We start from the raw sequence: 11396 nt of genomic DNA, 5'->3' as shown, positions 1-11396 counted from the left end.
ACCTTTATTTCTTGGATAGAAATCAAAATCTCCTTTTTTTGTCACCTAATGAAGAATTATTCTTGTAGAAGAAGAGCATTCCCTAATGTCTCATGAGAAAGCTATTAGTATGAGATTGTCACATTTCTTAGATAGGAACTTAATGCCAAACATTAATGTAGACATTCATTTTCACAATCGTTCTTGCATCTTACATCTCCCTTCTGCTTTGATGAAGGTTATATGGGTAGGTTGTGAAAAATAACGAGCTGAGATTTAGAAGTAGAAAGATTATCTACTTCCTTATTGTTTATTTTTTTTTCTCACTTGAAAAAATGGAGCCATAGTCAATGAAAGGATTGATGATGGAAATCCAAGTGATTTTAAATGTGGAAAGCCATGCAGTAACAAAATAAATCTGGAGGATTTTATACATGCAACACAGTATGGCCATTTAGATGCGCCTAGCAGTCTCACTTGCACAAATACCCCTTTTCTGGTGTCACCTATTCCTTTCATATTTTATCTCCCTCATTGTTTTTAGCTGACTCATAAAAATGTAGCATGGGATACTGTACAGGAGAGATGATTCTCTCAAGGCCACGAAGGGAGAGAGTCACTTGCCTTCCCAATATCCTCTTCTTCCTCACTAACATGAGTGCTTGTTTAGATTCTGTTCAAGTAGCAATATGTCCACCTAAATACTTGCTTCCTCAGCCTCTCTTGCAGAACAATGGCCATGAGAGATCGTGCTGGCCAGTGAATACATATTTAATCCCTGAGGAGAGCATCTCTTTCCAAAGAGATAGTTGGTGCCTTACTAGGAGAAAGTATCTTGCTTATTATCCTTTCCTCACATGCCTTGACTTCAGACTAACACCTTTAGATGCAGCAGCCCTCTTGCGCCTGGAGAGAATAAAGCCAACACACAGAACAGGTTGTGTGTACTGTGGAGCAGCCAAACTAATATCTGCAACTGCCTTCTGCAGGTTTCTTATTATTATGTGAGAAAAACCATCCCTTAGCTACTATTAGTTCAGTTTTTGTACTTGTAACTGAATGCTTTATAGACTGACATATGACTTTAAGTTGTTATTTTTATTAAACAAGAGGAGGAAATGTGGTAGATATTGAGCAGGAAGATGCTATGTATATTTCTAACCAATTTCTTAAAAAAAATAACAATAGTATTTGCAGAAGAATGTTAATTTTATTTCTGGATAGCTTAAAGAGAATCGATGTATATGATCAACCATTGTTCAGGGAGACAAGTTACCTGATCAAGGCAAGTGTTGTGAAATAGAGAAACAAGTAAAAATTGGCATTATTGTATTTTATCCCATGGTCATACCATTGTTCCCATGGTCAAACCATAGTGTTTTTATTCTATCTTGCATTGTGTTGTTCTCAAGGAATGATTGGCAGTTCTATTGATTCCATAGAAGACAAAGATTTTTTTTTTTTTTTATGATTGGACCCTTCATTAGTTTTAGCTTCCATTTGGGACTAATTATTTACTCATTGACTCTAGTCAATGTCACATTGACTGAAACAATTTTTTATAAGGGAAATTTGATAAGTTGTACCAAAAGTCTTAAAAATATTTTAAAAATGTATGATTTTATAATGTCATTTGTGGAAATTTATTTTAAAAAACTAATCTGAGATAAACAGGTTAAATGACCAAAAAAGAGGGGATTCATTAAATAAGTACTATTTAATTTATTCTTTGGCATATTGTATTCTCACTAGAAATAATGTAGAATGTTATTTGATTACCACTAATTACTCACCAATCACTATTATAATTAGCAGGCTATGCAATATTATATGTAATATTACCCCAATTTCAGGAAAAGAGATTAGTAGCGTCTATGCCAAAATGTTAAGAATGTTTTCTCTCTGAACATTTGGATTATGAGTGTTTGTTTGTTTGTTTTTATTTTTTATCTTTTCAATTTTTCCATTTAATTTATATGACTCAGAAAAAAATATGTTTACAGATATACTGGCTATTAACGAAGTAACTCTGACATTGAAAATATTTTAAGGGTAACTCATTTTTATTGACTACCTTTTCATCAACAAAAGGCTTGACAACAAATCTGTTTGTTTGTTTTAATACAGAAATCCTAAATGGTGGAGTCTATGTAGACCAGAACAAATTTCTTTGTTATGCAAACACAATTCATTGGCAAGATATTGTTCGGAATCCATGGCCTTCCAACTTGACTCTGGTGTCAACAAATGGTAGCTCAGGATGTGAGTAGCATTACCCTTTTTAATGTCTGAAAATGTTCTTCTACTTCTTGTGAAAATGAACAGCTTTTGTTTATCATGGCATTGATAATATTTTGAATTTTGATTACATCCATTGAACTGTGCTGTTTTACACAACAGAACAATCTTTTACTTGAAATTTACTCTCTTTTTTGGAATGATACTTCCCCTTTACAAATTACTATTTTCTTAACATGACATTTTCAATAAACAAAAATTATGTTAGCATATTTTCAACTTATAAATATGTGCCCCATTGTCCATAAACTTAAGGCTGATGTCTACTGCTTTACCACTGAGATTAAGGTAGTTGTGCTTTCCTATTTATTATAAATTTAAAAAATTTAAAATTATTGAACATTTTAAAATTCCTAAGCCTTCATTTGCCCCTAAAATCCTCATGACAATCTGAAACACAATAAGTAGAGGCTAAAAATATATACTTTATATAGGAGAAATATATGTTATATTCTGGTTTTAGTCTGCAAATAAACAACCCAATTTACCAATCTTAAAATGTATTATTTCTACCATAGAGAATTTATCAGATTAAAAGTGTTCAATATAATTACATTATAAGCAAATAATATTCAATCATTGAAATCTTTGAAAAATTTTCTGTCAAGAATCGGTGTCATTTTTATAAAGGAGGCTCTGTTGTCCCCATATTTATTATTACTGATGTTTGTATGAGAATATAAACTTCATTAAGTGTTAACCTGGGTTTTATATTTCTCATCTATTATTATATATTTCCCACCTGAAATCCTAACTATCGTCACACAATTCAACAATTATTTGAAATTGTACTGATTGTGTTATGATGCTTTATAGAAAATCAAACTCCAAGGGACAAGTATTAAGTTTCATTACAGTCCTAACAATTTAATGGGGAAATATGAGTACATTTGATTCAAACTGACAGCTGTGTTTCAATAAATGGCTGAAACATTTTTTAAGCAGAGTAACATAATTTTCTCTTCTTTTGAGCAGAAATTTGTATGTGATTTCATCTTTCCATTGTTCAAGTTGCCTATCTCATAAAATTATATGAGAATAAAAGATTGAATCTGTTCACACTAACAAGGCAAATGATGTGTTTCAGAAATGGCTTCCATGTTCAGTCTGCTCAGACTATGGTACATTATGTATAGAAAATGCATAATGGTTTGATAAGAGGAATGGCCCACTGACTGTCAGCTTGTTAGAGGGACTAGCCTGTAATGCATGAACAAGATCAGACAGGAATAAAGCCCAGGACAGAAGGCAAAAGGAAGTGTGTCCACCAGCCATACAGAACATGGAAGAAAAAAGGTCTGAGGGGCTTGCTGCACTTTCACAGATGGTATCTCTTTGTGTTGTTCTTTTCAGAGTGAATTTGGATGGTTGTGCCTATAATTAGGCAACTAGAACTGCATTTCTTTTTGCCTGCAAGTAATTGCAAGCACAAAAATTATAAATGCAAAATAGAGTCATAATGAATGGTACTTTGCAAATTAACCACCAATTGCTTATCAAAGTTTTATTCTTTATATACTAGTTCTATTTGCTGACTCATTATATATAGTGCATATCACCATAATTGATGATAATTAATTGGTTGGTCTTTGAATATTGATCACCTATGTTCTCTGGAGATCCAGATATCCTCAGTTAGTTTCTTCCTTGACTTTCTTCCCATGGGTGATCACAGATACTCTTGTGGTTTTAAATGCAAATTCTACCCTGCTGACTCCGAGAGCCACACACCACCAACCAGTCACCTAAGTTTAAAATAGGATAGTCATCATTGACTTCACTTTTTCTTTGGTCTTGGCATTTATTTAATCATTAAATCATGATAAATCTGCTTATTTCTTTATTTTGCATAGTTCTTATTTCCATTACTCTAGCTCAAGACTTCATCTGTTGCCAGAGTTACTGAAAAAAAAGTTCTCTAAATTCTTTTTATTTTTTAAGTATATTTTATTGATTTTTTTAAAGAGAGGAAGGGAGAGGGATAGAGAGTTAGAAACATCGATGAGCGAGAAACATTGATCAGCTGCCTCCTGCACACTCCCTACTTGGTATGTGCCCGCAACCAAGGTACATGCCCTTGACCAGAATCGAACCTGGGACCCTTGAGTCCTCAGGCCGACGCTCTAACCACTGAGCAAAACCACTTAGGGCTCTCTAAATTCTTAATATTTTTTGAGACCACGGATCCTGTGGCAGTCTAGTGAAACCCATAGTCCCCTTGTTATAATATTTTAAATAAATAAAAAAGCATAAAAATAAAGTTGTTATATTTTAAATTCATAAAATTAATACATTTATGAAATATATTACAAAGGATTGTAATAAAATTATATTGAATACATGTATAATCATACTTATAAAGTAAACATATGATATAGTAAGTGTTTCTTTAGTTGTACATTAAATAAAAAATTTTAATAGTATAATTAATATGTAGTGGAGTTTTGAAGCAGTGATAGGCATAAATACTATTTTTAAAGGACAGTTTCTTAAAAAATAGTGTTGAGAAAACTACATAGCCACAAGTTTAATGTTAGACTTTTATCTTATAATATAAAGATAATCAAAAGTGATTAAAGACCTAAATATAAGACCCCAAACTATAAGACTTCTAGAAGAAAACATGGATGAAAAGCTCATGACATTGGATTTGCCAATGATTATTGAAGATGACATTAAAAGCCTAGGCAACAAAAGCAAAAATAGAAAAATGGGTCTACATCCAACTTAAGACTATGTTCATCAAGGGATACAATCAAAGAGTAAAAACACAATTAACAGAATGGGAGGAGATATTTATAAATCATGTATATGATAAAGAGTTAATATCCTACAACTCAACAATAATAACAAAATAAACAACCTAATGGAAGAACTGGCAAAAGATCTTAATAGACATTTCTCCAAAGATGATATACAAATAACAATAAGCATACAAAATGATAGTCACATCACTAGTTATTAGAGAAATGCAAATAAAGACCACGAAATATTACTTCACACCTATTAGAATGACTACTATCAAAATACTAGGAAAATAGTAAATTTTGGTGAAGATGTCCAGAAATTTACACACCTGTGCGGTTTTGTTGAAATTGCTAAATAGTGCAATTGCTATGGAAAATGGTATGGTGGTTCCTCAAAATTTTAAAATAGAACTACCATATCATCCACAAATCCCATTTCTTATTATATATCCAAAAAAATTGAAAGCGGGACCTCAAAGAGATATTTACACACCTATATGCATAGTAGCTTTAATCACACCTAGAGGCCCGGTGCATGGATTCATACACCCTGGCTGAGTGGGGTCCCTCAGCCTGGCCTGCGGGATCTGACCTAAACCAGCTCTCTGACATCCCCTGAGGGGTCCTGGATTGTGAGAGGGCACAGGCCAGGCCTAGATGCACCACTAATTCTGAATTGTTTTCTAAAACCCAAAGGGTCCTGGGTTTGATTTTGGTCAAGAGCATGTACCTTGGTTGTGGGTACATCCCCAGTAGGGGGTGTGCGGGAGGCAGCTGATTGATGTTTCTCTCTCATCGATGTTTCTAACTCTCTATCCCTCTCCCTTCCTCTCTGCAAAAAATGAATAAAATATATTTAGAAAACAAACAAACAATCAAAAAAACCACAAAAAACTCCAAACCAGCTAATGATAAAAATGACAGTGTGTGGGAATTGGCAAATACATAAAAGATCATTAAGTTCACAAATATAAGTCCAGGAGTAATTATTTGTTTAAACCAGATGATCTGCCTGAGTGAAATCAATTAGGAAAATTTGAAACTACATTTTGGTTTTAATGACTCATATATCTTAAGAATTGCTCACTCTTTACTAAATATTGCATATTGTGTCCCATATAGATAACTTCCCTGAACGAGAAAATAATTGTCTCAAAATAGAGTAGAATTAAAACTGATATTTTTACCAACATTGTTACTTCCTCAACATTAAAATCTTTACATAAAATAGAAGCACTCTTCTAAGTTTGAACTTTTGTAGAAGAGTTTTTTTTAAAAAAAGTAGCAGGAAAGTATGCCCACAATGCAGTTCAATACAGCTTCAATTTATGTGTATTATATATGCAGATAACCAGTTCCACACAAATGCAAACATAGTCAAATCATGCATACTCTTCTCAAAAGATTTTTACATGAGAGCTTAAAGAAATTATATATTTATATAAATATATATATATATTTATATATAATATATATATTTAGATATATATAATATATATTATATAATATATATTATAATATATAATATATAGATATATCTTAGTAAGAATAAATGAATCCTTATTAATTCAAAGAATAGCTTTTAGAACAGACCTATTAAATTGAAGTAGATTCTTTATGAACCTCAAATAATAAAACAAAAACAAATGAATTAAAGATCACATAGGGCCCGGCCAGTGTGACCTCCTATGAGCCAGGAGGTCATGGTTCGATCTCCAGTCAAGGCACATGCCCAGGCTCAAACCCCAGTGTGGGGCAGCAGAAGGCAGCCAATCAATGATTCTCTCTTATCATTGATGTTTCTATTTCTTCCTCTCCCTTCCTCTCTGAAATCAATAAAAAATATATTTAAAAAAGATCATGTAGGAATTCAGTTACAATTAATCTAAACAAAATATTAGCAAATAAAACTAATAGATTCTAGGATGTATTTCAAGTGTAGCTCTGCTGTCTTTTTTTTTTTTTTTAATTCTCACCTGAGGATATTTTTTCCTTTTTTTCTTTTTTAGAGAACGTGGTATGAAAGGAGGACAGAGGGGGAGAGAGAGAGAAAGGGAGAGAGAGAGAGAGAGAGAGAGAGAGAGAGAGAGAGAGAGAGAGAGAGAGAGAGAGAGATTAACATGGATGTGAGAGAGATACAACTATGATTGCCTCCCACAGTAAGCACCCACAACAGGGGCCAGGGATTAAACCTGCAAGGAGTTACATGCTCTTGACCAGCAATGGAACCTGCCACCCTTCAGTCCGCAGGCTGACGCTCTAACCAGAGTCAAATGGGCACAGCTCTGCTGTCTTTTTAATGTTATTAATGAGAATAAGAACTTGAACCTGACTGATATGTGAGGGTCCATGAGACTGGAATCCTAAGAAGGTTTCCATAAAATTCAGGCAAGGATATCCCTCTGATCATTTCCAAACCTTGGAGTACCAGCTCCTTTATTGTTCCTGGACTCTTTACCTCTTCTCCTGGTAAAGGCTCATTTCATCTTCTGTTTCTGAATTAGTGGAATCAATTTGTTTCATAAGGAAATGCCCCTTGCAGGCATGGCCTATATTGTGGCCTCCTTAGAGAAATTTTAGTAGTGCTTTTCCCAAAGCACGGTTTCTTCAGCCTCAAATTATACCTCATGTCAGTGGTTTGCTGATAAAATATCACTCTTCAAGACTAGGGGGTAACACCCTAATTTGTAGAGCTTTCTTATTTCCATGGTTTAACCGTTCCTATCATCGTCCCTTTTCTAGCAACTAATGTGGATTTTGGAAGACATGACTGGTTTGCTTGCCATTATGTAGTATTTCCACCATACAGATTCAAGAGATGTAAATATACTCAATTGTATAGATACTATAATGAAATATAGTAAATGAATCAGAAAATGATGAGTTTTAAATATATATTTGCTTTGTTTAAATAAAATTTAATTAGGCATTATATCATTTAATATTTTATAATGGCTGTACTTAACAACCAGCTCTCAAAATTCAGGAAATCCGATGGTAGTCTGTTTACACTACTGCCATGGGGGGGGGGGGTAATGCAGGGCTAAGCCCTGCCCAGTGTTTATCATTTACCTCTGTCATGATGCAAAGAGAAAATTAAGCCTACCCATCATGCATGATATGAACAGATTGTGGCCCTTGGTCTTCTGTAGAGCAAATGTTGAATAAGACACAACACATACACACACACACACACACACACACACACACACACACACACATGGGCAAACAACTTAGGAAAAAAAATAACCTCTTTAGGAACAGGGAAGTTTAACTAAAAATGTACAGCCATAAAATATCTGACTCTACAGAGTCATATTCTGTTAACATTTTTCATTTAAATTATTAGTATACTTAGCTTCTGCATTCATGTTGACTTCTTGCACACAAGATTTATGCAAGAATAATGGCTAGACATTACTTCTATTTGAATAAAAATCTTACAGAAATGTTCTCTCTCAGAGTACTGAGTTTCTGCCCCAAATACATAAACTCCTCTGTACCCCACAAGCATGCTGCTCTGGCTCTTAAAATTTTCTACCTCAAATAAATCATCATGACCATGGCCTGTTAGAAGGAAAATTATTTTTATGTAAAGTGACAGCAGAGGTGTTATGTTTTATGGTCTAACATTATGAAAGGACAAGGTTATTTATGTCCAGAGATAAGTAGATTGATGGCTTCCAAACTCCCCAAGTTTCTCCCTGAGCAATTTTGGTTTAAGGATGGAAATCTACCTTTCGCCAAGTTTTCCAATTGATTCTAATGACAGGTGTAAGTAGCATTGACCTGGTGTAGGATTTCTATGCTCTTCAAATGATTAGCAAAGCTTATTATGATGAATATATTTCAGACCAGCTGCTGATTCAAAATGGCATAGAATATATGGGCTCATTGCTGCAAATGAGCCTAATACCAAATACACGAATCCGCTCTTAGAGAATATGTAGCTCTCTGTTGTTATATGAAACTTCTGTTACTAACTTCACCGTAGCAATAAGAGTGCTTTAAGTGCCTCTGACCTTCTCGGCTGGGTGTGTCACGTGCATTTAAAGAACCCCATTTCCACATTTTATAGAAGTTCTGTAAGGTAGGTATTCAGAATCCCATTTGTGGTTGCTGAGAGCCTTGACAACTTTCAATTTTTAGGAATAAGGACGTGCTGTCTTCCAGTGAAAGGTTGAAAAGATGAGAACGTTCATGAAATAGCAGATCTGTGAGATTCAAATTATCCAGTGGGGGGCAGCCTTCAGATTTTATTGTTTCTTGGAAATTTACTTAAAAGTAAATTTTAACAAGCCTTTCACTATTGATTGAAAAAGAATATCATTACTTAACTAAAAGTCACTGTTGTTATGAAAAAGGCTTTTACATTGTTCAGACATGATGCATAAAGGTCAAGCAATCAGAATTATTAAGGTTTTTTGGGTGTGTTTTTTTTTTGACTAGTAACTCCTAACATTTCTTGAAATAGTGAGGTTTTTTTTAAATTGGAGTTTTTTTTGGAATTGAATGACATTTATCTCATTGGGAGGAAAAAGAATTAAGAACTACACACTCTGTTTAAATTTTATGACAACCAAGAAAAATCTAATCAAGGTACTTTAAGAAAAGATAAATCATTCTAAAGTTTATGGAGTGACAGATGAATAAGCAAAATGTGGTATTTACATACAATGGGATATTATTTTTCCTTTAAAAAGCAAATTCTGACATATGCTACAACATTAGTGAACCGTGAGGACATTATGCCAAGTGAAGTAAGCCAGTTATAGAAATGATAAATACTGTATGATTTCATTTACATACAATACTTAGAATAGTCCAAATTATAAAGACAGAAAATACTAGTATTCTGTTGCTTGTGCCCTGGTAACGATGGGAGTGGTTCAGTGTATTATTTCATTTATATAAGGTGAAAAGACTCATGGTCATATATGTTGCACAAGAATGTGAATGCATTTAATACTACTGAAATGGTTGAGATGGTAAATTTTATGTATATTTTTTACAATAATTTTTAAAAAATATAAATCAAAGATTATTAGTAGAACACATCTGGTGATCTGGCACATTTTAATCCCTTTTTTATAATTGAAAAATGTACCCCTATATAAAGTTTGAAGACATCCTGCTATATGAGAATTTGCAAATAATTTTAAGCCTGAAGGAATTAGGTATAGGGGTTAAAATGCTACATTGATTAAAAAATTGACTTAAATTTTTAAAAAGATACTCATCAGAACAAAAAATATATATGTTAATCATGTAACAAGTGCCTTAAACAAAGAGATTCACAAAGAATTTCATCGTTGATTTTTAAAAACATAAAACCATAATTGTGTATTTGGCATTTAAAGCAACTGTGTAAAACTGAAGGGAAGTTACACTGAATCCATTCAGCATTACCCAGCTTCTGTTCCTCTCTGGTCTGTTTCCTCTGTAATGCGTTCAGAGTGGTTATGTCTGTGCCCGGGCCATGTTTTGCAACCATCATTCAGACATTTCATTACTGCTCACATGTCTGTTCCCATTCACTAATGAAAGTGGTTTCACGGAACTCAGTTGCACAATTCAGTAGACTTTAAAGAGCTTACTATTTCCCTTTTCTTCTCTAATTTCTCATCACTTAGAGAAAGCTTTGAAGTAACAGGAAGATGTTTACAAGTAACTGAAAATTGTGCATTTAAGTTCCTCTTTCATAACATTTACCAAGATGAAGTTATACGTGTGCTGTCCGTCTTCTATTGGTGTCCTCTCACTAAGCCACTTTTATTTATTTTTTTAATTTAGCCACTTTTATTTCAAAGTTTGGAGCAGAAGTAGAGGAGAGATTGCTGGTTACACTGGAGGGTTGGGGCAGGAGGGGCTGGCATCTCTCCAGGGAGCTGGAGAAAAATGAATAAGGAGATCAAGCTGCTAACCCACTTAACAATCTTTCAAGCCTAGATTGTTGCAAGCAGCCCTATGCAACTTTTATTTAATTCTTTGCTGCCTGGCAAGAACAAATTATGTTCTATTTAGAGGTGATTCTTTTGGCAATTGTAGGTGCTCTTTCTAAGCAGGGAAGAAAAAAATGGGATGGAAATTATGCAGTGACATTTCTTTTAAAGTTCTCCTTTAAGAATAAGTAAGAGAAATATATAAAAGGGGGGGGGCTGATTTAAAAATGTGCAAAGGCAAAGTCATCTCAAAATTAGGTGTCTCGATCAGCCAGTTTTGTTCTCCTACTTCCTCACGCTTTATTAAACAAAGATTTCGATCTAGATAGTTTCTTTAAAAAATATTTTCTATAGCATCAATTCAAACTCTGTACTCAAGAAGTAGAATACAAAATTAAACTAGTTAACTATATGCCACAGTTGCTACTTT

At 33.7% G+C, this 11396-nt stretch overlaps 1 protein-coding gene across 1 annotated transcript in view; it reads left to right on the top strand.

Moving 5' to 3' along the window:
• The first annotated feature begins 1896 nt into the window (after positions 1-1896).
• Positions 1897-11396, top strand: part of ERBB4 (erb-b2 receptor tyrosine kinase 4) — a 307627-nt gene continuing 298127 nt past the window's right edge. Inside the window, exons 1-2 of the mRNA XM_036319579.1 lie at positions 1897-1900; positions 2107-2241. Coding sequence (XP_036175472.1) covers positions 1897-1900; positions 2107-2241 — 139 coding nt within the window. The remainder of the gene's footprint in view (positions 1901-2106; positions 2242-11396) is intronic.

This window comes from Myotis myotis, unplaced genomic scaffold (genome assembly GCF_014108235.1).
Source record: "Myotis myotis isolate mMyoMyo1 unplaced genomic scaffold, mMyoMyo1.p scaffold_m19_p_8, whole genome shotgun sequence".
NCBI classification, from domain to species: domain Eukaryota; kingdom Metazoa; phylum Chordata; class Mammalia; order Chiroptera; family Vespertilionidae; genus Myotis; species Myotis myotis.
The sequence above is the reverse complement of the archived record's forward strand: the minus strand, read 5'-3'. Positions and strand labels throughout refer to the sequence as shown.